The sequence below is a fragment of the Coregonus clupeaformis genome, chromosome 27 (genome assembly GCF_020615455.1).
Source record: "Coregonus clupeaformis isolate EN_2021a chromosome 27, ASM2061545v1, whole genome shotgun sequence".
Lineage (NCBI taxonomy): Eukaryota > Metazoa > Chordata > Actinopteri > Salmoniformes > Salmonidae > Coregonus > Coregonus clupeaformis.
The window spans coordinates 34,132,091-34,159,268 of record NC_059218.1 but is presented as its reverse complement, the minus strand read 5'-3'; the positions used below and the strand labels follow the sequence as shown (position 1 = coordinate 34,159,268).

General features: G+C 43.3%; 1 protein-coding gene across 2 annotated transcripts; it reads left to right on the top strand.

Moving 5' to 3' along the window:
• The first annotated feature begins 475 nt into the window (after positions 1–475).
• On the top strand, positions 476–17,696 carry LOC121541872 (cdc42 effector protein 2-like). Of its 2 annotated transcripts, none has more exons than XM_041851218.2 (2): positions 476–3,071; positions 14,754–17,696. In XM_041851218.2, the coding sequence occupies exon 2, from the start codon at positions 15,097–15,099 to the stop codon at positions 15,847–15,849; it is 753 nt and encodes a 250-aa protein (XP_041707152.2). In that variant the 5' UTR covers positions 476–3,071; positions 14,754–15,096; the 3' UTR covers positions 15,850–17,696. The 2 variants fall into 2 exon arrangements, with proteins under 2 accessions (XP_041707152.2, XP_045064094.1); XM_045208159.1 differs by lacking the exon at positions 476–3,071 and adding an exon at positions 10,603–10,936.
• The last annotated feature ends 9,482 nt before the right edge of the window (positions 17,697–27,178 follow it).

Genomic DNA, 27,178 nt, shown 5'->3' with positions numbered 1-27,178 from the left:
ACAAAGTGGGCGATGCTCAGAGTAGAGCTGAGTGAGCCTTCCTCGGTCAGTATTCACTGTAAAAAACTACTACCAGGGGAAGTTTGTGCCGGATCGGCCCACAGCCCTTCTAAAAGTAGCTTGTGTCGCCCTCTACTGGCTGAACTGCTCCCACAGTGACCCAGTTCAAGTCCTGGGCAGGTTATACACAGACATGAGCAGGTTCCTCAGGCCCATTCTAGTATGAATTCTTATTGATGTTAACGGCTCTTAAGATGGGTTGGACAAATTGGTCATGTGATGGACATAGGTTCACATACTTCACCCACACATCTCTGTTGCTTTCTCTTCTCTCTCTCTCTCTCTCTCTCTCTCTCTCTCTCTCTCTCTCTCTCTCTCTCTCTCTCTCTCTCTCTCTCTCTCTCTCTCTCTCTCTCTCTCTCTCTCTCTCTCTCTCTCTCTCTCTCTCTCTCTCTCTCTCTCTCTCTCTCTCTCTCTCTCTCTCTCTCTCTCTCTCTCTCTCTCTCTCTCTCTCTCTCTCTCTCTCTCTCTCTCACACTCTCATACTCACACATATCCACACACAGATATACCAAGGTGGAATGAAAAGCAGAAAGATGTGGAGCTGGTCGTGATTTGGTGCCAGATTTGGGTTGATGTTGTTCAGTCTCAGTGTGCTACTGGTGAGCGTTGACCGTAAAAGGATAGACTGTTATTGATGATGAGCCTAAGAGGGTTTTGAGCATTTTGGTTTTAAAAGTTAAAGCGGAACACCTAAAAAGGTCTCTTATTTGAAGAGAAAAAGAAACGCAGTATACATTAACGAGAGGACTGATGGCAAATTTGAGCTTCCATTTTCTAGACTTAGACAGGAGATGTGCTGTCTCACAGGGGGCTTGTATTTTCTCATCCAGTGGTCTGATCTGTTTTGCAGCATTTGATAAACCTTTCCACCCACTGCCATTTCCCTTTTTTAAGAATGTCAGTTCCTTCTTCTGTGACTTAACTAATTGCGAGTTGTGAATACCACTACTATGATTAATTATTATTATTATTGCTACTGTTATTCCTACTACTGTTACTACTGCAACTTACTTGTTACTACAACTATAACTGCTGTCCATTTTCAGGTACGTGTCTGTAATACCAGACCCTTCCACAAGATGTCAGTGTGCTGTGGAGCATTTTCATTACAGATCGAAAATAATGTTTGTTGACTTGTGTATCTACATCTAATATTAGGAATAATAAAACATGGTTTAAAGGAAAACAAGAACCGTGTTAACCGTGTTACTGGGTTTTGGTGGTAGATTTCTCCAGTTATGGATGTGTAAAACAGTGTTTTAAGCAATCACTAAAGCATTTATAAAGGTATTGTATTTGTTCCTGGAGTTTTAAGTCCTGACCTCAGTGGCGAGCCTTTCTAACCTTGGACAGAGGGTCTTTGGCGACACCCCTCAAAGGCCTGTAGACCTGCAGGGTGCCCAGGTGAGGATGACAACTTTCATCACGAGGCACTAGTACTTTTTGATTGTGTGTGCATTCTGTGCCATATACAGTGGGGTCCGAAATAGATTTTGTTTAACGAGTAATAATAATTTTTCTCAGAAAGGTAGGGGTCAAAATGATTGACAACCCGGTTTTCAATACCTCACCTTGCGAGGATAACGACACTGAGCCTTTTTCTAAAATGTTTTATGAGTTTGAAAACCCCATGGGAAGGATCTTAGACAATTTCTGCATACAGAATCCTTCCTGATTGAGCACTGGTAAAAGCAAAGTTGTCCGTGTACTTTCAAGGTGCAGACTTGGGAAAATACAGTCATATCCTCAAGCTTACAGCATGCTGACGCAGAGAGCCGAGGGAGGAAAGGGATTTTGGATATATCCTGTCTCACGTTGGCTGGACTGGAACAAACGCACTTCTTGTTCTTTTTTTTTTTTTTACTTGGCTGCACATGCCGTGCTCTGTGTACTCTTAAAGTGGCATCTGAGGCACTCTCAGATAAATGTCAATGCATGTCAGAGGCCCAGGTTACCTTACAGGTCTTTCATTATTAATCAAATCAAATGTGATGTGTCACATGCGCCGAATACAACTGGTGTAGACTTTATCTTGAAATGCTTGCTTACGAGCCCTTCCCAACGATGCAGAGTTGAAAAATAATAAAAAAATATAATAGTAACCCGAGAAATAAAGTATAATGGTGAGCGAGGGAGTAACAGTACCAGGTCAATGTGCAGAGAATGCTGGTGGGAGGAACTTTAGGAGGACAGGCTCATTGTAATGGCTGGAATGGAATAAATGGAACAGTATCATACGCATTAAACATACAGTATGGAAACCATGTTTGACTCTGTTCCTTTGATTCCATTCCAGCCATTACAATGTGCCTGTCCTCCTATAGCTCCTTCCACCAGCCTCCTCTGATGTGCAGATATTTGTGGAGAAGACTGAGAAGAGCAGGAACTGAGTTTGTTTGATCATAGTATTAGGGGTCTATATAATATTTGTGCCTGCTCAGTTGATCGCTTATTTAACTGTACCAGTAGGTGGACTTATTAAGTGCGGTGGTCATACATTGGTCGATTTCTATTTGGAGTAAATGAAGACCCCTCATTCTCTGCTTCATAATTCTAATGCAAAGAGGAGGCTCAGTGGCATTTACATGGTGTTCTAAGAGCTTGTAGGCATGAAATAAACTAATCTTAACTGTCACTTTTCCATCTTCATTCTTTCTGTTAAAGATGTGTCAATGGCCATAACGACCTCAATTAATCAAGTGTCTTGGATACCTTGGCAACTAGCTACAATATATTGAGGCAATTTTAAAAAGCGCAGAGCCCCCCTTCTTCTAGGTCCCCACTTTATTAACCTAACAATGGCCTGTTACCCAGCGACCGTTAAAACTCCTAGAGAAAAGACAAGGAGGTCACAATGCTGTGGAAGCATTCAGCTCTCCCAAGCAAATTGCCTTTGGCATGGTAGCCTACTGATCAGCCTAATATCAACATTTAAAAACTTTGACATGATTAGAAAAGAGAACGGGATACATTTCGTATAATGGAGCTAAGAAAATGGAGAAAGTTAAGTAAGTTGTCTAACTCTTGTTTTTCATGCCTTCATGAAATGTTGATGATGATATGAATGTGTCTTTGACTGGGTTTTGAACACTCGGGATCCTATTCAATCAAACTGATAAGCGAGTTCAGAGTATGATCATACATAATGTTATTTGTGTGCTTTGAGAGTTACGCAATTTGCTTTTCTATTATCTCACACTGAAAAACATTGATTTCTTGAGTGTAAATGGATTTGAGCATTCTTTCAGTGCTATAAAATGTATTTTGATTTTCCAGAAACTTAGTTAACTGCTTTGATTGAAATGGTTTCATAATCACTCATACTTTATCTCTAGTAATCAAAAAGCTGTGGGCTTGTGTTGCATGACTTTCAAATCAAATGTTATTTGTCACATGCGCCGAATACAACAGGTGTAGACTTTACAGTGAAATGCTTACTTACGAGCCCTTTCCCAACAATGCAGTTCTTTGCTTAAACTCTTATGCATTATGCATTACAGCAAGGCAAGCACTGGGAGGGGAGATGAACACAGTCTGAACACAGGGGAGCTAAAAGTGCACTTATGTATTTTTTTCGGCTCACCAATCCAAGGACCTGGTGGGAAAGGAACTAAAAGTACAGATCCTGAAAGGACTAAAGCTCAGGCTACCGTATGAACACAGGTTGGTGAAACAAACATTCCCCAACATCTGGGCTGTATTTTGGGCTGTACGGAAAGGAGGAAGGGGAAAATAGAATAGTTAGTCTGCCCTTATCTGGAACAGAACTGTTCCCTCTCTACAACATTGTTAGTAGGCCTCTTCTCAAAACCTACTTCAACCCAACCATGTGTAGGCTACACTCAGATTGTATGAAGAGCTTTGTTTTTACAAGTTATGAAATCCTTAAAAAAATGGCCTGCACATGCTCTGGTAGAAGTTCAGATGTCATTAAAAACAGACGTTATGACATGTTTGTTGAATCAATGCCCAAATAGCTATCAGAGGAGGGTTGTTGCATTTTTTTTATGCTGCCGTCATTGTACTATGCCTCTCTTATGTTTACCACGTGTTTGCTGTCGTTGCTAAAAGAGCACATAGTGGTGATCACTATTCTTATCTTAAATCATGGCTAATTTTTCGAGCTCCGTTCAAGACTATCCTATCAATGGGACCTGAAGAACTGTAATATTCTGTTTCACGGAGTCGTGGCTGAACAAGGACATGGATAATATACATCTCGCTGGGTTTTTCAATGCATTGTCAAGACCCGTCGGCAGCCTCGAATAAGATGAGGGGGGGAGGGGTGTGTCTCTTTGTTAACAACAGCTGGTGCACGATCTCTAATGTTAAGGAAGTCTCTAGTTTTTGCTCGCCTGAGTTAGAATACCTTATGATAAGCTGCAGACCATACTATCTACCAAGAGAGGTTTCATCTATATTTTTCATAGCTGTCTATTTATCACCACAAACTGATGCTGGCACTAAGACCACACTCAATGAGCTGTATAGGGCCATAAGCAAACAAGAAAATGCACACCCAGAGGCGGCACTTGTCGTGGCCGTTGATTTTAATGCAGGGAAACTGAAATCCATTTGCCAGCATGTCACCTGTGCAACTAGAGGCAACAAAATTCTAAATCACCTTTACTTCACACACAGAAATGCATACAAGGCTCTCCCTCGCCCTCCCTTTGGCAAATCTGACCATAACTCTATCCTCCTGATTCTTGCTTACAAGCAAAAACTCAGACAGGAAGTATCAGTGACGCGCTCAATACGGAAGTGGTCTGATAAAGCGAATGCTAAGTTACAGGACCGTTTCACTAGGACAGACTGGAATATGTTCCGGGATTCATCCGATAACATTGAGGAGTTTACCACATCAGTCACCGGCTTCATTAATAAGTGCATCGAAGACATCGTCCCCACAGTGACCACACGTACATATCCCAACCAGAAGCCATGGATTACAGGCAACATCCGCACTGAGCTAAAGGCTAGAGCTGCCACTTTCAAGGAGCGGACACTAATCCGGACGCTTATAAGACATCCCACTACGACCTGCGACGAGCAATCAAACAGGCAAAGTGCCAATACAGGACTAAGATCGAATCCTACTATGCCTGTTCTGACGTTCGTCGGATGTGACAGGGCTTGCAAACTATCAAGGATTACAAAGGAAAACCCAGCCGTGAACTCCCCAGTGAGCCAAGCCTACCAGACTAACTAAATGCATTCGATGCTCGCTTCCAGGCAAGCAATACTAAACCATGCATGAGAGCACCAGCTGAGCTGGATGACTGTGTGATCTCCCTCTCCGTAGCCGATGTAAGACCTTTAAACAGGTTAACATGCACAAGGACGATCCACAGATTACGCAATCTCTATTGCACTCCACACTGCCCTTTCCCACCTGGACAAGAGGAACATCTATGTAAGAATGCTGTTCATTGACTACAGCTCAGCGTTCAACACCATAGTACCCTCCAAGCTCATCACTAAGCTCAGGACCCTGGGACTGAACACCTCCCTCTGCAACTGGATCCTGGACTTCCTGACGGGCAGCCCCCTGGTGATGAGGGTAGGGAACAACACAGCCGCCACGCTGACCCTTAACACAGGGGCCCCTCAGGGGTGTGTGCTTAGTCCCCTCCTGTACTCCCTGTTCACCCATGACTACTTGGCCACGCACGACTCCAACACAATCATTAGGTTTGCTGACAACACGACGGTGGTAGGCCTGATCACTGACGACGATGAGACAGCCTATAGGGAGGAGGTCAGTGACCTGGCAGTGTGGTGCCAAGATAACAACCTCTCCCTCAACGTCACCAAGACAAAGGAGCTGATCGTGGACTACAGGAAATGGAGGGCCGAGAACGCCCCCATCCACATCGATGGGGCTGTAGTGGAGCGGGCCGAGAGATTCAAGTTCCTCTGTGTCCATACCACTAAGGAGTTAACATGGCCCAAACACACCAACACAGTCGTGAAGAAGGCACGACAATGCCTCTTCCCCCTCAGGAGGCTGAAAAGATTTGGCACGGGCCCTCGGATCATCAAAAAGTTCTACAGCTGCACCATTGAGAGCATCTTGACTGGGTGCATTAACGCTTGGTATGGAAACTGCTCAGCATTTGACCGCAAGGTGCTACAGAGAGTAGTCCGTATGGCCCAGTACATCACTGGGGCCGAGCTCCCTGCCTTCCAGGACCTCTATACCAGGCGCAGAGGAAGGCTCTAAAAATTGTCAAAAACTCCAGCCACCCAAGTCATAGACTGTTCTCTCTGCTACCACACACCAAGCGGTACCGATCCACCCACAGGCTTGAACCAACAGGACCCTGAACAGCTTCAACCCCCAAGCCATAAGACTGTTAATAGTTAACCAAATAGCTACTTGGACTATTTGCATTGGCCCTGATGCACTAACTCTTTTGACTCATCACATACGCTGCTGCTACTGTTTATTATCTATCCTGTTGCCTAGTTACTTTACCCCTACCTATACCGTATGTACAGTGCATTCGGAAAGTATTCAGACCCTTTGCTATGCGACTCCAAATTGAGCTCAGGTGCATCCTGTTTCCATTGATCATCCTTGAGATGTTTCTACAACTTGATTGGAGTCCACCTGTGGTAAATTCAATTGATTGGACATGATTTGGAAAGGCACACACCTGTCTATATAACGTCCCACAGTTGAGCGTGCATGTCAGAGCAAAAACCAAGCCATGAGGTCAAAGGAATTGTCCTTTGAGCTCTGAGACAGGATTGTGTCGAGGCACAGATCTGGGGAAGGGTACCAAAAAATGTCTGCAGCATTGAAGGTCCCCAAGAACACAGTGGCCTCCATCATTCTGAAATGGAAGAAGTTTGGAACCAACAAGACTCTTCCTAGAGCTGGCCGCCCGGCCAAACTGAGCAATCAGGGGAGAAGGGCCTTTGTCAGGGAGCCCGATGGTCACTCTGACAGAGCAGAGTTCCTCTGTGGAGATGGGAGAACCTTCCAGAAGGACAACCATCTCTGCAGCATTACACCAATCAGGCCTTTATGGTAGAGTGGCCAGGCAGAAGCCACTCCTCAGTAAAAGGCATATGACAGTCTGCTTGGAGTTTGCCAAAAGGCACCTAAAGACTCTCAGACCATGAGAAACAAGATTCTCTGGTCTGATGAAACCAAGATTGAACTCTTTGGCCTGAATGCCAAACGTCACGTCTGGAGGAAACCTGGCACCATCCCTACGGTGAAGCATGGTAGTGGCAGCATCATGCTGTGGGGATGTTTTTCAGCAGCAGGGACTGGGAGACTAGTCAGGATCGAGGGAAAGATTAACGGAGCAAAGTACCGAGAGATCCTTGATGAAAAACTGCTCCAGAGCGCTCAGGACCTCAGACTGGGGCGAAGGGTCACCTTCCAACAGGACAACGACCCTAAGCACACAGCCAAGACAATGCAGGAGTGGCTTCGGGACAAGTCTCTAAATGTCCTTGAGTGGCCCAGCCAGAGCCCGGACTTGAACCCGATCTAACATCTCTGGAGAGACCTGAAAATAGCTGTGCAGCGACGCTGCCCATCCAACCTGACAGAGCTTGAGAGGATCTGTAGAGAAGAATGGGAGAAACTCCCCAAATACAGGTATGCCAAGCTTGTAGGGTCATACCAAAGAAGACTCAGGGCTGTAATCGCTGCCAAAGGTGTTTCAACAAAGTACTGAGTAGAGGGTCTGAATACTTATGTAAATGTAATATTTCCGTTTAAAATTTTTAATACATTTGCAAAAAATTCTACAAACCAGTTTTTGCTTTGTCATTATGGGGTATTGTGTGTAGATTGATAAGGGAAAAAATGATTTAATCCATTTTAGAATAAGGCTGTAACGTAACAAAATGTGGAAAAAGTCAAGGGGTCTGAATATTTTCCGAATGCACTGTATATATCTACCTCAATTACCTCGTACCCCTGCACATCGACTCGGTACTGGTACCCCGTGTACAGTTGAAGTCGGAAGTTTACATACACCTTGGCCAAATACATTTAAACTCAGTTTTTCACAATTCCTGACATTTAATCCTAGTAAATATTCCCTGTCTTAGGTCAGTTAGGATCACCACTTTATTTTAAGAATATGAAATGTCAGAATAATAGTAGAGAGAATGATTTATCTCAGCTTTTATTTATTTCATCACATTCCCAGTGGGTCAGAAGTTTACATACACTAAATTAGTATTTGGTAGCATTGCCTTTAAATTGTTTAACTTGGGTCAAACGTTTCGGGTAGCCTTCCACAAGCTTCCCACAATAAGTTGGGTGAATTTTGACCCATTCTTCCTGACAGAGCTGGTGTAACTGAGTCAGGTTTGTAGGCCTCCTTGCTCACACACGCTTTTTCAGTTCTGCCCACAAATTTTCTATAGGATTGAGGTCAGGGCTTTGTGATGGCCACTCCAATACCTTGACTTTGTTGTCCTTAAGCCATTTTGCCACAACTTTGGAAGTATGCTTGGGGTCATTGTCCATTTGGAAGACCCATTTGCGACCAAGCTTTAACTTCCTGACTGATGTCTTTAGATGTTGCTTCAATATATCCACATCATTTTCCTTCCTCATGATGCCATCTATTTTGTGAAGTGCACCAGGCCCTCCTGCAGCAAAGCACCCCCACAGCATGATGCTGCCACCCCTGTGCTTCACGGTTGGGATTGCAAGTACCCCCTTTTTCCTTCAAACATAACGATGGTCATTATGGCCAAACAGTTATATTTTTGTTTCATCAGACCAGAGGACATTTCTCCAAAAAGTACGATCTTTGTCCCCATGTGCAGTTGCAAACCGTAGTCTGGCTTTTTTATGGCGGTTTTGGAGCAGTGGCTTCTTCCTTGCTGAGCGGCCTTTCAGGTTATGTCGATATAGTTCTCGTTTTACTGTGGATATAGCTACTTTTGTACCTGTTTCCTCCAGCATCTTCACAAGGTCCTTTGCTGTTGTTCTGGGATTGATTTGCACTTTTCGCACCAAAGTATGTTCATCTCTAGGAGACAGAACGCGTCTCCTTCCTGAGCGGTATGACGGCTGCGTGGTCCCATGGTGTTTATACTTGCATACTATTGTTTGTACAGATGAACGTGGTACCTTCAGGCATTTGGAAATTGCTCCCAAGGATGAACCAGACTTGTGGAGGTCTACAATTCTTTTTCTGAGGTCTTGGCTGATTTATTTTGATTTTCCCATGATGTCAAGCAAAGAGGCACTGAGTTTGAAGGTAGGCCTTGAAATACATCCACAGGTACACCTCCAATTGACTCAAATGATGTCAATTAGCCTATCAGAAGCTTCTAAAGCAATGACATCATTTTCTGGAATTTTCCAAGCTGTTTAACGGCACAATCAACTAAGTGTATGTAAACTTCTGACCCGCTGGAATTGTGATACAGTGAATTATAAGTGAAATAATCTGTCTGTAAACAATTGTTGGAAAAATTACTTGTGTCATGCACAAGGTAGATGTCCTAACTGACTTGCCAAAACTATAGTTTGTTAACAAGAAATTTGTGGAGTGGTTGAAAAACAAGTTTTAATGACTCCAACCTAAGTGTATGTAAACTTCTGACTTCAACTGTATATAGCCAAGTTATCATTACTCATTGTGTATTTATTCCTCGTGTTATAATTGTTCTATTTTTCTCTCTGCGTTGTCGGGAAGGGCAGTAAGTAAGCATTTCACTGTTATTCTACACCCCTTTTTTACAAAGCATGTGACAAATACAATTTTATTTGGTTTGGTTTGGTTCAACTGTCTCATGTGGTGATAGCACATAGGGCTACCCCAGAGTGAGAAGTGTAAAATGTGCTCTATTGATTGTAGCCTAGCTCATGATCAGAACCAATCTTTGGGTTGCATAGGTCTACATTGGATTCGGAGGGAGCAGGTTGCTTTCTTACACATACCTATGTTAACATAATTAGCTTCAAAATCTAAGAAGTGTGATTATTATAGGCCTGTGGGACTTAATATGACCTTTTATAAGGTACGTTTAAGGAAATAGCAGCTGACCACATAAGATTTTAAAATGACACAGCATAGACTGATGCATGGTAGTCTTTCGTTGGTTTCAGGGTATCAGAATGGAACAGCTATAACGATTTCCTTCCCGCCAAATGTGCCATGCACGATTGGCACAGATTTGGCCACCAGGCACAGTAGCATTAGTTAACCTTTTTTGCTCTCCTTCCTTACTGGTCTGTTCGTATGGTTTGACTCACTCCTCTCGAGCTTATCTTCTATAATAGGCACATTAAAGAGTCCAAAATAAACATCTCATGTGAGATTATGATTGCACTATTTCCATTGTTCCAAATGATTGATTGGGGATTCCAAATAAACAAATATGTGTTAATGAATAGCTCTCCAAAGCCAACTCCCCTCTGTCAAAAAGAGGTGTGTGATTCCACTGACAAGGAACGAGGAAGAAGAGATATAGTCCACCCTCGATTACAGCTCTTTCATGGAATGTTCACTGAGGAGAATCGTTTTTTTTTAATCATCGGGAGTTTGGTAAGGTGATATGCGCACTGTGGGACCCTCGGGAATAGGCCCTCAAAATTGTTCTGCGTGAAATCCAGTCAGAGTTTCCAGCTATTCACCACTAATTAAGCGTACTGTCAAAGCAAAGTGAGAAAGCGATAAGGGGTGTAGCGCATCTCTGATTCTCCGATATCAGCACATCGTCGCTTTAGCAGCCTATGGCACCTACGCTCGCAAAGCACAGGGACTTCTGAAATTTTTACGCACACTCAAATATCCGACACTTGCTCTATGCAGGGCGCAGGGGAGACCGATCTTTTTGGTAAAAGTCAGGGCTGTCATAACGGACATCCGGCATCGGTGAGGTAAGCGGATCTTATCTATTCTACCTTCTTGAATGCTGCGCACAGCAACTACGATAGATGTAACGAGTAGAAATCATATAAAATATAGCCTAGGTATCATAGAAATAGGTGAATAGGAGGGGTACTGCGGAAAATCGTCCTCCGAAATTCTCTGCTTCATCAAAAGTCAGGAGAGTTTTACTGACAATGTTTAATGTGACCAAATTGGACTCATATCTTATGAGGATTCCACATTTCTGTTAGCCTATTAGTCAACCCCTTAGGGAGTGTGTGCGTGTTTTGTTATACAGCAGCACACCTCTATTAAAAATGATATTCTAGATATTAGGGAACATTTCTAACAATCTAGAAAATCATTAATCATCATTGAGAATGACCTGTTCCCTTCTGCTCATCTGAATTTACTCTTCATTTGTCCTGTATTTGTTGAGGAAATATGTGTTGATAGAAACGTGTCCTTTTCTTGGGACAGAGGTGGATTTTGGGTAGTGTGCAAATTATACTGTTCTATTATTGTTTACCAAGCATCACACTTTCACACCCCTTTCCTACCCTAGCTGAGCATTCCCTAATTTATCCTTAATAGGTAAGGATTTTTGAAATAATTGTCTGTAGGGTTCTGTTTGTATCATGAGAAAGGAATCTAAAATACCATCCAAAAAACTTTCAGCTCCAGATCTATAATCACTTTCAAGAGTGGCTTGTGAGACTTCTTTCAAGCAGACCATAATTCTCTAGCCCTGCAGCAGTGAAATCCTTTCAAACTCTGAATGACATGATCATCCCTTCAGCCGTTGAGGCCTGTTGTCTCTCACTGGCCTCCTGTAACAGAGTAATTTGAATGGTGACACTGCGAGCATTGTTCCAAAAAGCACTCGGTTGTAGTCAACAGTATGTTCTGGGTGAACAATGTCCTCCTTACACCTCTGACAGTGCTCTTTGTGTGAGTTCTCTCAATGACAGCCTGGGTCAAACATGTTGTGACAGTATGTCCCATGCAATATCTAACAAATGAACAAGCTTTTCAAGGGCTTCACCAAGCATTGTTCTATCTCAGCTGTGGCAGTTAGGAACTGGCTTACAAAGACTGGTCATTTCATGGATTCAGCTCTCATCTTGCGTGTTGGGGAAACAAGTTGAGACACAAGAAGCTATACATTTTTGGACAATATGAAAGGGGCATGTCAAAACATACCCTTCAGATTCCTATGTTTATTTTTCCGGTGTATTTTTTTTACCTGCTTGAAAGTGCCTTGAAAGTGCTTCAGTATTCAGTAAGGTTCTCAGTTTAATCTTATTCTGCCTGTGTTTTCCCCACTTTTTGTGGAAACTGGAACTGAATTTACGAAAAATAGGAAAATACAATTCATGATAAAATGTCTGGAAACGAAGATATATGTGGCGGCTGGTGAGGAGGAGTTATAGGAGGACGCACTCATTGTAATGGCTGGAATGGGAACCACGTGTGTGTCTCCGATCTATTTATTCCATTGTTGTTCCTTGCTGTGGCTCCTCTATGGTCAAACTCTGGTTGCTTCTCAGAGAAAAGCAGGGCATATCAAAGACTGTCTCCACAACATTGGCTCCTTCATCACCTTGGATAAGGAGAACAGTGGTATCACACACAACTCAGATGGCCAATGTGACTGAAGTAACGGCTCAGGGAAGCTGTCCTTCAGCTTTGGCTCTTGGCTGGCTGTGCCAGTTGCTGTATCTGTGGTATAATGTCGACCCTGGTGGTCACCCTGGCCTCCCAGACGGTTGCACTTGATCAGTCGTCTGTCTTTGTGTCTGAACCGGTGCAAAAAAAAGCCTAATTAATATAATGTGACCATGACCAGTCTCTTTAATCCCACGGGTCTGCCAAGGTCTTGGCTGCTTTATGTTGACGAAGCACTGAAGTATTCTTTTAAATGTGCCTGACAGGCCTTGGATACTGCTTACTATGTGCAAGAGATGCGCTCTCTCTCTGTGAGTGTGCATGTGCGTGCATACTATGTTTGAGTGAGTAGGCCTATGTGAAAGGGAAAGAGAGAATGTGTTTTGTTGTGTTAAACATACATGATATTTTAACACAGTATGTGTATAAGTATTTTCTAACCCGCTGTTACAAGGGTTGAATACTATTGACCTTTGATAAGAGTGATTAGTTAACTCTGACAAATACATTTTATGGAGGCAAAGTAATTTCATTAGTCTGGTCGGCAGATGTATAGCTTTTCCACACGAACACGACAAAGGATCTGCGACAAGGCTAGAATCTCATTACAATGTTGTTTTGTCCAAACCTTTTCAGTGATAAGTATGCTACTGCATTATTAAATTCTAATCATCTTGATGCGTCTTCTACCCTTCTCGTTTGAATGAACTAGATTGATTATGTCCTTTACACCGTTGCAAAGTATTCACGTACACAGTCTGGGTCCACATTGGCACATCTGGGAGAGACTCCTTCACTGTGGCCAAACAGAGTAGAGTGCAGCTAGGAGATGAGGCGCTTCTCTCTATTTCTCTTTCTCTCTGTGTGTGTGTGTGTGTCTCTGTCTGTCTGTCTGCCTGTCTGTCATTATCTCCACAGAACCCCCCCCACATTGCCAAAGCAAAACATTTAAGAAATCAGAAATTAACAGTAAACATTACGCTCCCAAAAGTTTCAAAGTAATAAAGGCATTTTAAATGTTATATTATTAGCTATGTATTGTGTTTTAACAATGTGCAAATAGTTGAAGTACAAAGGGAAAATAAACTCTCTTTCACTTTTTTTTCTCTCTCTCTGTTAGTTAACAATGTGTATCAGTGCTATCTGTCCCCATCCAGAATGCACTCTGTTCTGGTTCAGCAGCTCCTCAATCAAGTTGGTTCGACCAGCTCCTCTCGCTCTATAGCCCTGACATCATGTGACATCATATTGTCCCCTCTGGTACCTTTTTGTGGCTTTTATTCAGTAGTACCATTGTTTACTTGACATACATGTTGAGGTCAGGTATTGTGTTCCGTATGCTGGCAGAAGGGAGGCGTTGTTTTGTTTTTGTTGCAGAGTGATCTATGTGCACAGTAGCTGACAGCGAACGTTAAAGTAAATCCTCTGTGAGTGCCTGAGGCTCAAGCTCCTCCTGTGCACTCAGTGGTGCTACTGTATAGCTATCCCTATCTCATAGCTGTAACCTAATAGCATTGAGTTAGTGTCAAGTCATGCCCTCTCTCTCATAGGTTCTCCTGCTCTGCTTGGCCAAGCCCTGCCTGTCATGCCCCCAGGGCCAAGGCCCTCACTGAGCAGCGGCAGCACTTTAATCTGCCTCCATCAGAACTGCCGTCTGCCAGCCTGACACACACACCTGCCTCACTAAAGCTCCCTAAATAGGTTTAAACCACACTAATCTCTCTTGTCCTCAGGGCATGCTACTGAAAGTGTCCTCTCTTATTCACAGGTTCACACTCACATATCTCCCTATCACTCCTCAGCAGTGGATCCGGATTCATTCATTCCAGCATTCACCAAATAAGAAAATCATTTTTCCCATGCTGCATTGCCAACAACAATAGACTGAGTGATTATTTTATGTCCTGTTGTTATGATACGATGGATACACCTCAACTCTATCAAACTAGACCTAAGGGGTCTCTGGGTTCTAATGTGTCATGGTTGTTTTCAACACCTCAGTGTTTATTTTCCATACAAATTATGTTTCTGAACATAAGATGTGATGTAATATCATGAAAGAATATTATTCCTCTATGTTTATATAGCATGCATTTTAGAGCAACTGTTTTATGATAGAATATAAAACGAATGGCTTTCTTCTGCTTGTTTCCACAGTTGGAGGTGATTGACACCGTGGACACAGTGAGCGGACCTCACTAAGAAACCTCTCCAACACTCGTGCCAACCCCACTTCTTACTCACTGTGAAGCTTTGTTACAAGAGAGTGATGTGGACTTTGTTTGGGACTATGGATCAGTAAAGCTGGCTGCAGAAGTAGCAGTCCTCCCTGAGCACCAGGCCTGACTGTTAATAGCTCAGCTCAGCCAGCCAGCCTGGTTCCCTCTCCTTCTTCCTGTGTCTGATTCAAAGAGGAGCTCTGCCCAGCCTCCTCTCCCCCCCACCACCCCTCACGTTGTTGCAGGAGCTGAGTCTCTGCTGCCCAGGGAGGGCTCCAGACATGTCCACCAAGGCGCCCATCTACCTGAAGCGGCGGAGCAGGAAGGGCAAGAAAGAAAAGCTGCGGGACATCCTCTCCTCGGACATGATCAGTCCTCCGCTGGGGGACTTCCGCCACACCATCCACATCGGCAGCGGCGGGGGGGAGGACGACCTGTTTGGGGACCTGTCCTTCCTGGAGGGGAAGTTCCACCTGCTCCCTGGGCAGCAGGGCCACAGCCTATCCCAGCGCTCCTCCATGTACGCAGAACCCTTCCAGTTCAGCCGTACTGCCAGCGTCAGCGGACACACGGCCTCCTCAGAGAGCTCCCCCATTCTGAAGAATGCCCTCTCTTTGCCCGTCATTGGAGCAGTGCAGGCCATCACCCTGCCCGTCACCGCTGCACCCCCCACTGCCCTCCACCCGCCTCAGAACGCACCCCCCCCACCCAAACCTCCCCGACTGCACCTGGATGACAAGATCCTGATGTCCCATCACCCAGGCCTGGACTCCCTCTCGGCCCAGTCTCCCAGCAGGACGTCCCAGTTCTGCCCACCCTCCCCCAGGTTTTCATCAGACGAGGATGTGTGTATCCAGGACCCCTATCTGGATGACAGGGTTCAGGAGCGCCCCTACCTGTCCCATGCAGGCTCCCTGCTCTCCCTGCACCTGGACCTGGGCCCCTCCATCCTGGACGACGTGCTGCAGATCATGGACAGCCAGCGCCTCAACGGCACCTGTCTGCAGGGAGGACGGCAGGAGCTCTACACCTGACCATGGGAAGCCCTCCTCCCTCAGCCCTCTGTCCCTTTACTGTCCTTCTTAGTGTAACAGAGGAGGTTCTGACCTCAACCAGGCCTTGCTGGATCACAAGGCTGGGTTTGTACAGTAGTTTGCTCATATTAAGTGCTTTTTTTCTGGAACTTAACATCAGTTGCTGTTAGTGTTTAATTGATATTGAATATCTTTCTACACTTTTCCATATTTGAATTACTTAATGTAGTAAGTGCGTTCTAATGAGGTAACATGAGCCAAAAGCTGACTGTTAAATCTCCTCTGCCCTTCCTCCAAAGAGGACATGAAGAGACTGGGGAAAGAATACACTGCTGGTCAGGAACTGAGCTCAGCATGTATCTATCTGTTTGGGCTCATATGTCAGTGGGAAGGGTATCGTAAGGTTGCTGTTAGGTTCTTTTTTACTGCACCTGAGCTGTAGACTGCTGTACGTACTCCTAAAATCACAGTTTTCTGCGTGTGTAATACGGATTTATCCAGCTTATGAAGCTATTCTGGAACAGAAATTCTATTCAGACTCTACTTGGTTGGAGATATTGTTCTCAAAGACACACACTTACAGAAAGATGAACTGTACAACAGGGATGATGTCATCTCTGCAAGGACAGAGAGCCAGAGTGGGAGAGGAGGTCACCTCCCTGAGTCTCTGTCTCATTTTTCAGCTTTTGTTATTTTTTACTGCAAGAATGTGAAAGCTGTAACTTTGTATCAGGAGAGACACTGAGTGTTGGAGAGTGCAGTTCCATATCTGTCATCTTTTCAGCAGATCTACAGAGCAAAGCTCTCTGTTTTTACTGGCACTCAGCCTCTGGTCATTGAGATGTTGGACACGCTTGGAGTACTGTTACGTTTTCATTCACAACCTGAGACTGCTCATAAGGAGATTATCTCACCGCTGTAAGTCCTTGTGTTGCTCCAAGTATCTCTGTACCAACACAGAGAAGTTCAGAATCAGACTATTACCAATGTTATTTGGAATTCTAGTTACAAGATACTTCAGTGTTTTGCAGTACAATACAATGTAGAGTTGCCGGATCACCAATTGCTGCATTTTTATTTTATTTAACCTTTATTTAACCAGGTAAGCCAGTTGAGAACAAGTTCTCATTTACAACTGCGACCTGGCGCATGGGTAATATATTTTTCTATTTCAATATTACATCAATAACAATATAGCAATCAACTGGATAATGATAACAGGTTAATGATTCTTCACAAACCCAATAAGAATTTCATTATTATTTGCTTTATTATTCACTTTAACATTGTACAAATTATTTTGGATGTGAAATGATAGATAATATAATTAAAAAATAATTGGTTATTTGATAACTGTGGACCAATGATGTGCAGGTCTACCTGGCACAAAACGCTGGATACCCGTTAACCCATTATACTGTACCCAGCAGGGATTCTATACAGTACATGTCCTATTGTAGGCTAACATAGACTACATTTATACAGTAACGCTAAACAATATCATTATAGTCTTATATTCGATTTGATCTCATATTAGATCAAATGTCTTGATACTTTCACACACTTATACTAAAGCACTATAAACTGCATAAAGAAACGTAAACATTTACAATAAACCTGTTGGCATGCATTGTAACTGCAAATAGCTACATGAATTACAGCTTTTAAACTGCTCTATCATTTTTGTTTACTTTTGGAAATCAACTCATCAAATCTATCAAAATATAATGTTCTCACTCCATAAATATCCACCGTCACAGGCAGCCAGTGGCACCTTCATTGAGGAGGATGGGTTCATAGTAATGGCTGGAACGGAATAAATGGAATGGTATCCAACACATCAAATAAATGTTTTCCAGGTGTTTGATACCATTCCATTCACTCCATTCCAGCCATTATTATGAGCCATCCTCCCCTCAGCAGCCTCCTGTGCACCCTGTGCATGCTCAAGTGATTACTAAATTAGATTGAAAAGCACTTGGACACCATAGCTGACATGTTGAGAAGAGGATTGTATTAATAGATAAATGTTGCAACTCAGAGAGAGAGAGAGGATGTGATTAGATGTGCTGCTGTGCAGTCTGTTTGGACTCAGAGAGAGAGAGAAAGAATGTGGTAAGATGTGCTGCAGTGTAGTCTGTCTGGACTCCGAGAGAGAGAGAGAGAGAGGGAGAGAGAGGATGTGCTGCAGTGCAGTCTGTCCGGAGCTGGTGCCAGAGCCAGCAGTGCAGTTTGTCCTGCTGACTCTGGAGCTCTGCTGACACTCAGATCTGCAGCCAGCCCCTCCGTGAGAGGGGAGCTGTACAGTACAGTACGTCAGGCTCTCCTGCAGCGTTGGGGACAGCACCTGTTGACAGACTGATGTCCACACTACTAACCTTTACTGGCTCATCCAACTGCTATTAATCCCGATTTGTACAATCTAGTTAGTCGTATAATGTAATAATAATAATAATAATATGCCATTTAGCAGACGCTTTTATCCAAAGCGACTTACAGTCTTGCGTGCATACATTTTTTTTTTTGTGTATGGGTGGTCCCGGGGATCGAACCCACTACCTTAGCGTTACAAGCGCCGTGCTCTACCAGCTGAGCTACAGAGGACCACATGTACCTAATGACTATGGTAACATACTTTGGTCTTAATTTTATAAGCTGTCATATGCATGGTATGCCTCCTACGACAACTGAACTCAAGTTATTTTGGCATGTTTCACATTGTATCTAGCTATTTGTCTAGACCTCAAAGTAAGTGTTGGTTGCTTTAGAAAGTGGTTGTAGCATACGGAGTCTTCCTCACTCCGTTTATCATAGTTGTTATGGCACTGGCTTCTGCTAATATCTGAATCGCCAGATATGAGGCTACACATACGGAACTACACTTCCCTACGTATTTATTTGGACAGTGAAGCTAAAACTTTTAATTTGGTTCTATAGTCCAGCATTTTGCGTTTGAGATCAAATGTTTTATATCAGGCGACGGTACAAAATGGCATATTTTATTTAAGGGTGTTTCCATACACATCTGTTTTACCGTTTAGAAATGAAAGCACTTTATGTATCTAGTCCCCTCTTTTGAAAGTATCATAAGTATTTGGACAAATTCACTTTAGTGTATTAAAGTAGTCAAAAGTACAACTCTACTCTACTGTAACTTTCTCACTCACCATTATTCACGATTTATTCATGATTATCCGTAATCATGGTAGCTTCCAAATTAATGTAGAAGTGCTCAGAAACATTATATTTTATGTACAATAAAAGTGACTACAAAATGACACAATACATTATTTACCATTATTATTTTTTTTTCTTCTTTTTTTCTCTCGCAATTATTATAAATAAATGTTGGCCCCTTTTTCAATTACGATCTCGTCTCATCGCTGCAACTCCCCAACAGGCTCGGGAGAGGCGACGGTCAAGTCATGCATCCTCCGAAACCGCACTCCTGAACACCCGCCCAACCCAGAAGCCAGCTGCACCAATGTGTCGGAGGAAACACCATTCAACTGACGACCGAAGTCAGCATGCAGGCGCCCGGCCCGCCACAAGGAGTTACTAGAGCGCCATGTAAAGCCCCCCCAGCCAAACCCTCCCCTAACCCGGACGACGCTGGGCCAATTGTGCGCCGCCCGATGGGACTCCCGGTCACAGCCGGTTGTGACATTGCCTGGGATCGAACCCAGGTCTGTAGTGATGCCTCAAGCACTGCGATGCAGTGCCTTAGACCGCTGAGCCACTCGGGAGGCCCTACCATTCATTTCTATTGGGCACAACATAATCCGAAACACAACCAAAACAAACTGCAAATGCATACAACAAGTTTGTAGAGTCACAAGCCTGATGTAGTGATTGCGTGCTAGGAATATGGGACCAAATACTGAACTTCCCACTGTGCACAGACGTCAGTTCAACATCTAGTTTTGATTTATATTTGGTTGAGATGTCAACCAACATGAATTCAACGTGAAATCAACAAAACATTTCGCCATGCCATTTGATACAATGTCATCACATTTAATTTTGGGGGTTGAAATTACATGGAAACAACATTGATTCAACCAGCTTTTGCCCAGTGGGTTTTGACTACTTTTAATACACTATAAGTAAATTTGTCCAAATATACTGAATGCAACATGCAACAATTTCAAAGATTTTACTGAGTTACAGTTTATATAAGAAAATCAGTCAATTTAAATAAATAAATTAGGCCCTAATCTATGGATTTCACTTGACTGGGCAGGGGGCAGCCATGGGAGGCCCACCCACTGGGGAGCCAGGCCTAGCCAATCAGAATGAGTTTTTCCCTACAAAAGGGTTTTATTACAGACAGAAATACTCCTCAGTTTCATCAGCTGTCCGGGTGGCTGGTCTCAGACGATCCCGCAGATGAAGAAGGCGGATGTGGAGGTCCTTGGCTGGTGTGATTACATGTGGTCTGTGGTTGTGAGGCTGGTTGGACAAACTGCCAAATTCTCTAAAATGACATTGGAGGCGGCTTGTGGTAGAGAAATTAATTTATCTGGCAACAGCTCTGGTGGATATTCCTGCAGTCAGCATGCCAATTGCACGATCCCTAAAAACTTGAGACATCTGTGGCATTGTGTTGTGTGACAAAACTGCACATTTTAGAGTGGCCTTTTATTGCCCCCAGCACAAGGTGCACCTGTGTAATGATCATGCTTTTTAATCAGCTTCTTGGCAAAGGAGAAATGCTCACTAACAGGGATGTAAACACATTTGTGCACCAAATTTAAGTGAAATAAGCTTTTTGTGAGTATGGAACATTTCTGGGATCTTTTATTTCAGCTCATGAAACATGGGGCCAACACTTTACATGTTGCGTTTATATTTTTGTTCAGTGTACTTGTGACACCTTCAAATGAGGGGACTAGATACAGTGAGGGAAAAAAGTATTTGATCCCCTGCTGATTTTGTACGTTTGCCCACTGACAAAGACATGATCAGTCTATAATTTGAATGGTAGGTTTATTTGAACAGTGAGAGACAGAATAACACATGTCAAAAATGTTATAAATTGATTTGCATTTTAAAGAGGGAAATAAGTATTTGACCCCTCTGCAAAACTTGACTTAGTACTTGGTGGCAAAACCCTTGTTAGCAATCAGAGGTCAGACATTTCTTGTAGTTGGCCACCAGGTTTGCACACATCTCAGGAGGGATTTTGTCCCACTCCTCTTTGCAGATCTTCTCCAAGTCATTAAGGTTTCGAGCCTGACGTTTGGCAACTCGAACCTTCAGCTCCCTCCACAGATTTTCTATGGGATTAAGGTCTGGAGACTGGCTAGGCCACTCCTGGACCTTAATGTGCTTCTTCTTGAGCCACTCTTTTGTTGCCTTGGACATGTGTTTTGGGTCATTGTCATGCTGAAATACCCATCCACGACCCATTTTCAATGCCCTGGCTGAGGGAAGGATGTTCTCACCCAAGATTTGACGGTACATGGCCCCGTCCATCGTCCCTTTGATGCAGTGAAGTTGTCCTGTCCCCTTAGCAGAAAAACACCCCCAAAGCATAATGTTTCCACCTCCATGTTTGACGGTGGGGATGGTGTTCTTGGGGTCATAGGCAGAATTCCTCCTCCTCCAAACACGGCGAGTTGAGTTGATGCCAAAGAGCTCGATTTTGGTCTCATCTGACCACAACACTTTCACCCAGTTCTCCTCTGAATCATTCAGATGTTCATTGGCAAACTTCAGACGGGCCTGTATATGTGCTTTCTTGAGCAGGGGGACCTTGCGGGCGCTGCAGGATTTCAGTCCTTCACGGCGTAGTGTGTTACCAATTGTTTTCTTGGTGACTATGGTCCCAGCTGCCTTGAGATCATTGACAATAATATGCCATTTAGCAGACGCTTTTATCCAAAGCGACTTACAGTCATGTGTGTATAAATTTTTACGTATGGGTGGTCCCGGGGATCGAACCCATTACCCTGGCGTTACAAGCGCCGTGCTCTACCCAGAACTACAAGATCCTCCCTTGTAGTTCTGGGCTGATTCCTCACCATTCTCATGATCATTGCAACTCCACGAGGTGAGATCTTGCATGGAGCCCCAGGCCGAGGGAGATTGACAGTTATTTTGTGTTTCTTCCATTTGCGAATAATCGCACCAACTGTTGTCACCTTCTCACCAAGCTGCTTGGCGATGGTCTTGTAGCCCATTAATGATGGTGAGGGCAAGAACCAATGGGATGGGGGGTGGCATTCATGCAATGCTACTTCTCTGTAAACAAATTAACAACAGACTGTCAGCATGTTTATAGAGAAGGGCACTCAACATGTACAGCACTGACATAAATGACTGATGATTGCTTGAAAGAAATTGATCAAAATAAGATTATGGGAGCTGTACTGTTAGATTTCAGTGCAGCCTTTGATATTATTGACCATAACCTGTTGTTGAGAAAACGTATGTGTTATGGCTTTTCAACCTCTGCCATATGGTGGATTCAGAGCTATCTATCTAATATAACTCAAAGGGTTTTCTTTAATGGAAGCTTCTCTAATGTCAAACATGTAAAGTGTGGTGTACCGCAGGGGCAGCTCTCTAGGCCCTCTACACTTTTCTATTTTTACCAATGACCTGCCACTGGCATTAAAACAAAGCATGTGTGTCTATGTATGCTGATGATTCAACCATATACACATCAGCAACCACAGCTAATGAAGTCACTGAAACCCTTAACAAAGAGTTGCAGTCTGTTTTGGAATGGGTGGCCAGTAATGAACTGGTCCTGAACATCTCTAAAACTAAGGGCATTGTATTTGGTACAAATCATTCCCTAAATTCTAGACCTCAGCTGAATCTGGTAATGAATGGTGTGGCTGTTGAACAAGTTGAGGAGACTAAATTACTTGGTGTTTCCTTAGATTGTAAACTGTCAAGGTCAAAACATATACAGTTGAAGTCGGAAGTTTACATACACCTTAGCCAAATACATTTAAACTCAGTTTTTCACAATTCCTGACATTTAATCCTAGTAAAAATTCCCGGTCTTAGGTCAGTTAGGATCACCACTTTATTTTAAGAATGTGAAATGTCAGAATAATAGTAGAGAGAATGATTTAATTAAGCTTTTATTTCTTTCATCACATTCCCAGTGGGTCAGAAGTTTACATACACTCAATTAGTATTTGGTAGCATTGCTGGTGTAACTGAGTCAGTTTTGTAGGCCTCCTTGCTCGCACACGCTTTTTCAGTTCTGCCCACCCATTTCCTATAGGATTGAGGTCAGGGCTTTAGGATGGCCACTCCAATACCTTGCCTTTGTTGTCCTTAAGCCATTTTGCCACAACTTTGGAAGTATGCTTGGGGTCATTGTCCATTTGGAAGACCCATTTGTGACCAAGCTTTAACTTCCTGACTGATGTCTTGAGATGTTGCTTCAATATATCCACATAATTTTCCTTCCTCATGACGCCATCTATTTTGTGAAGTGCACCAGTCCCTCCTGCAGCAAAGCACCCCCACAGCATGACGCTGCCACCCCCGTGCTTCACGGTTGGGATGGTGTTCTTTGGCTTGCAAGTCCCCCTTTTTCCTCCAAACATAACAATGGTCATTATGGCCAAACAGATCTAGTTTTGTTTCATCAGACCAGAGGACATTTCTCCAAAAGAAGTACGATCTTTGTCCCATGTGCAGTTGCAAACCGTAGTCTGGCTTTTTTATGGCAGTTTTGGAGCAGTGGCTTCTTCCTTGCTGAGTGGCCTTTCAGGTTATGTCGATAAAGGACTCGTTTTACTGTGGATATAGATACATTTGTACCTGTTTCCTCCAGCATCTTCACAAGGTCCTTTGCTGTTGTTCTGGCATTGATTTGCACTTTTCGCACCAAAGTACGTTCATCTCTAGGAGACAGAACGCGTCTCCTTCCTGAGCGGTATGACGGCTGCGTGGTCCCATGGTGTTTATACTTGTGTACTATTGTTTGTACAGATTAACGTGGTACCTTCAGGCGTTTGGAAATTGTGGAGGTCTACAATTTTTTTTTCTGAGGTCTTGGCTGATTTCTTTTGATTTTCCCATGATGTCAAGCAAAGATGCATTGAGTTTGAAGGTAGGCCTTGAAATACATCAACAGGTACACCTCAAATTGACTCAAATGATGTCAATTAGCCTATCAGAAGCTTCTAAAGCCATGACATTGTTTTCTGGAATTTTCCAAGCTGTTTAAAGGCACAGTCAACTTAGTTTATGTAAACGTCTGACCCACTGGAATTGTGATATAGTGAATTATAAGTGAAATAATCTGTCTGTAAACAATTGTTGGAAAAATTACTTGTATCATGCACAAAGTACATGTCCTAACCGACTTGCCAAAACTATAGTTTGTTAACAAGAAATTTGTGGAGTGGTTGAAAAACGAGTTTTAATGACTCCAACCTAAGTGTACAGTGAGGGAAAAAAAGTATTTGATCCCTGCTGATTTTGTACGTTTGTCCACTGACAAAGACATTATCAGTCTATAATTTTAATGGTAGGTTTATTTGAACAGTGAGAGGCAGAATAACAACAACAAAATCCAGAAAAACACATGTCAAAAATGTTATAAATTGATTTGCATTTTGATGAGGGAAATAAGTATTTGACCCCTCTGCAAAACATGATTTATTACTTGGTGGCAAAACCCTTGTTGGCAATCACAGAGGTCAGACGTTTCTTGTAGTTGGCCACCAGGTTTGCACACATCTCAGGAGGGATTTTGTTCCACTCCTCTTTGCAGATCTCCAAGTCATTAAGGTTTTGAGGCTGACGTTTGGCAACTCGAACCTTCAGCTCCCTCCACAGATTTTCTATGGGATTAAGGTCTGGAGACTGGCTAGGCCACTCCAGGACCTTAATGTGCTTCTTCTTGAGCCACTCCTTTGTTGCCTTGGCCATGTGTTTTGGGTCATTGTCATGCTGGAATACCCATCCACGACCCATTTTCAATGCCCTGGCTGAGGAAAGGACGTTCTCACCCAAGATTTGACAGTACATGGCCCCGTCTATCGTCCCTTTGATGCGGTGAAGTTGTCCTGTCCCCTTAGCAGAAAAACACCCCTAAAGCATAATGTTTCCACCTCCATGTTTGACGGTGGGGATGTGCTCTTGGGGTCATAGGCAGCATTCCTCCTCCTCCAAACAAGGCGAGTTGAGTTGATGCCAAAGAGCTCGATTTTGGTCTCATCTGACCACAACACTTTCACCCAGTTCTCCTCTGAATCATTCAGATGTTCATTGGCAAACTTCAGACGGGCCTGTATATGTGCTTTCTTGAGCAGGGGGACCTTGCGGGCGCTGCAGGATTTCAGTCCTTCACGGCGTAGTGTGTTACCAATTGTTTTCTTGGTGACTATGGTCCCAGCTGCCTTGAGATCATTGACAATAATATGCCATTTAGCAGACGCTTTTATCCAAAGCGACTTACAGTCATGTGTGTATACATTTTTACGTATGGGTGGTCCCGGGGATCGAACCCATTACCCTGGCGTTACAAGCGCCGTGCTCTACCCAGAACTACAAGATCCTCCCTTGTAGTTCTGGGCTGATTCCTCACCGTTCTCATGATCATTGCAACTCCACGAGGTGAGATCTTGCATGGAGCCCCAGGCCGAGGGAGATTGACAGTTATTTTGTGTTTCTTCCATTTGCGAATAATCGCACCAACTGTTATTTTTTTATTTATTTTTTTGTCACCTTCTTTGAACTGTTGTCACCTTCTCACCAAGCTGCTTGGCGATGGTCTTGTAGCCCATTCCAGCCTTGTGTAGCTCTACAATCTTGTCCCTGACATCCTTGGAGAGCTCTTTGGTCTTGGCCATGGTGGAGAGTTTGGAATCTGATTGATTGATTGCTTCTGTGGACAGGTGTCTTTTATACAGGTAACAAACTGAGATTAGGAGCACTCCCTTTAAGAGTGTGCTCCTAATCTCAGCTCGTTACCTGTATAAAAGACACCTGGGAGCCAGAAATCTTTCTGATTGAGAGGGGGTAAAATACTTATTTCCCTCATTAAAATGCAAATAAATTTATAACATTTTTGACATGCGTTTTTCTGGATTTTTTTGTTGTTATTCTGTCTCTCACTGTTCAAATAAACCTACCATTAAAATTATAGACTGAACATTTCTTTGTCAGTGGGCAAACGTACAAAATCAGCAGGGGATCAAATACTTTTTTCCCTCACTGTACATAAAGTGCTTTCATTTCTAAACGGTAAAACCGATATGTATGAAAATACCTACAAATAAAAGGTGCAATTCTGTGCTGTCGCCTCATATGAAACATTTTACCTCATATTCAAAATGCTTGAGTATAGAGCCAAATGAAAGATTTGAGCTTCACTGTCCAAATAAATATGCAGGGGAGGGTAATATGTACCAAACTTCTCAAGGTTTTGTAGATATCTCCATTACATCATAACCTGATCTTCATGTATGATTATGACTCTTATCGTGCTGCTATCAATTGGCATATTTTACATGTTTAGACAAATTGTTTACTGGAATCACACAATTACAAGCTGTAAATGATTATGAATAAATGCAATGTTATGGATAGAAGAAGAATGACATCCTTGTTTAGTTTTTGTGTGTGTGTGTGTGTGTGTGTGTGTGTGTGTGTGCGTGTGTGTGTGCGCGCTCGCGTTCTCTCTTGTTTGCCATGGTCCCTCCAGTTTTTGAATAGCCCTGGGAATGGCTCCAACTGGCTTTGTTAACACAGGGCCCTCGACACACACAGCTAGTGACCCTGGGAGCAGGGGTGGTCTGGGAACACCACTGAGAGGGGCCCTGCAGGGGGGGGCTGTCAGAGGGGAGGTAGACAGGCGGGTCAAACAATTGGTGTATTTCTGATCAGAGCAAATAGTTGAAGCAAACAAGTTAAAAACATCACTTATTTCTGTTTCAACTGTGTTTTCAAAAACCTTGTAGATTTGATTTGCTGTTGAGATTTTGTTCTGCCTCTTTGAGCTTTAGAGTCTTCAAGGACCTTCAGAGATAGAAAGATCCCACTAGGCAAACACTGGTTGAATCAACGTTGTTTCCAACGTCATTTCAATGGAATTATGTTGAACCAACGTGAAATAGACGTTGAATTGACATCTGTGCCCAGTGGGATATGCTTGTGCAGGGATCACATGTTCTTTGACTTTCGTTATAATCTTTTTGAAAATTAAAACCATGAGAGGAGTTAGGTTTGATGGAGCAAACAGACTGTTTTTGTTTCATTCTGGGAATACCTGGATGTCCCTATATACACCGATCCAGATCTTCTACCCAAGCTCTTCTGTTTCTCTAAAGCGAAAGCGAGACACTCTACA

What these genes read in the sequence shown, in the direction of transcription:
- LOC121541872 (XM_041851218.2), top strand. Translation starts at nt 15,097, where the DNA reads ATGTCCACCAAGGCGCCCATCTACCTGAAGCGGCGGAGCAGGAAGGGC.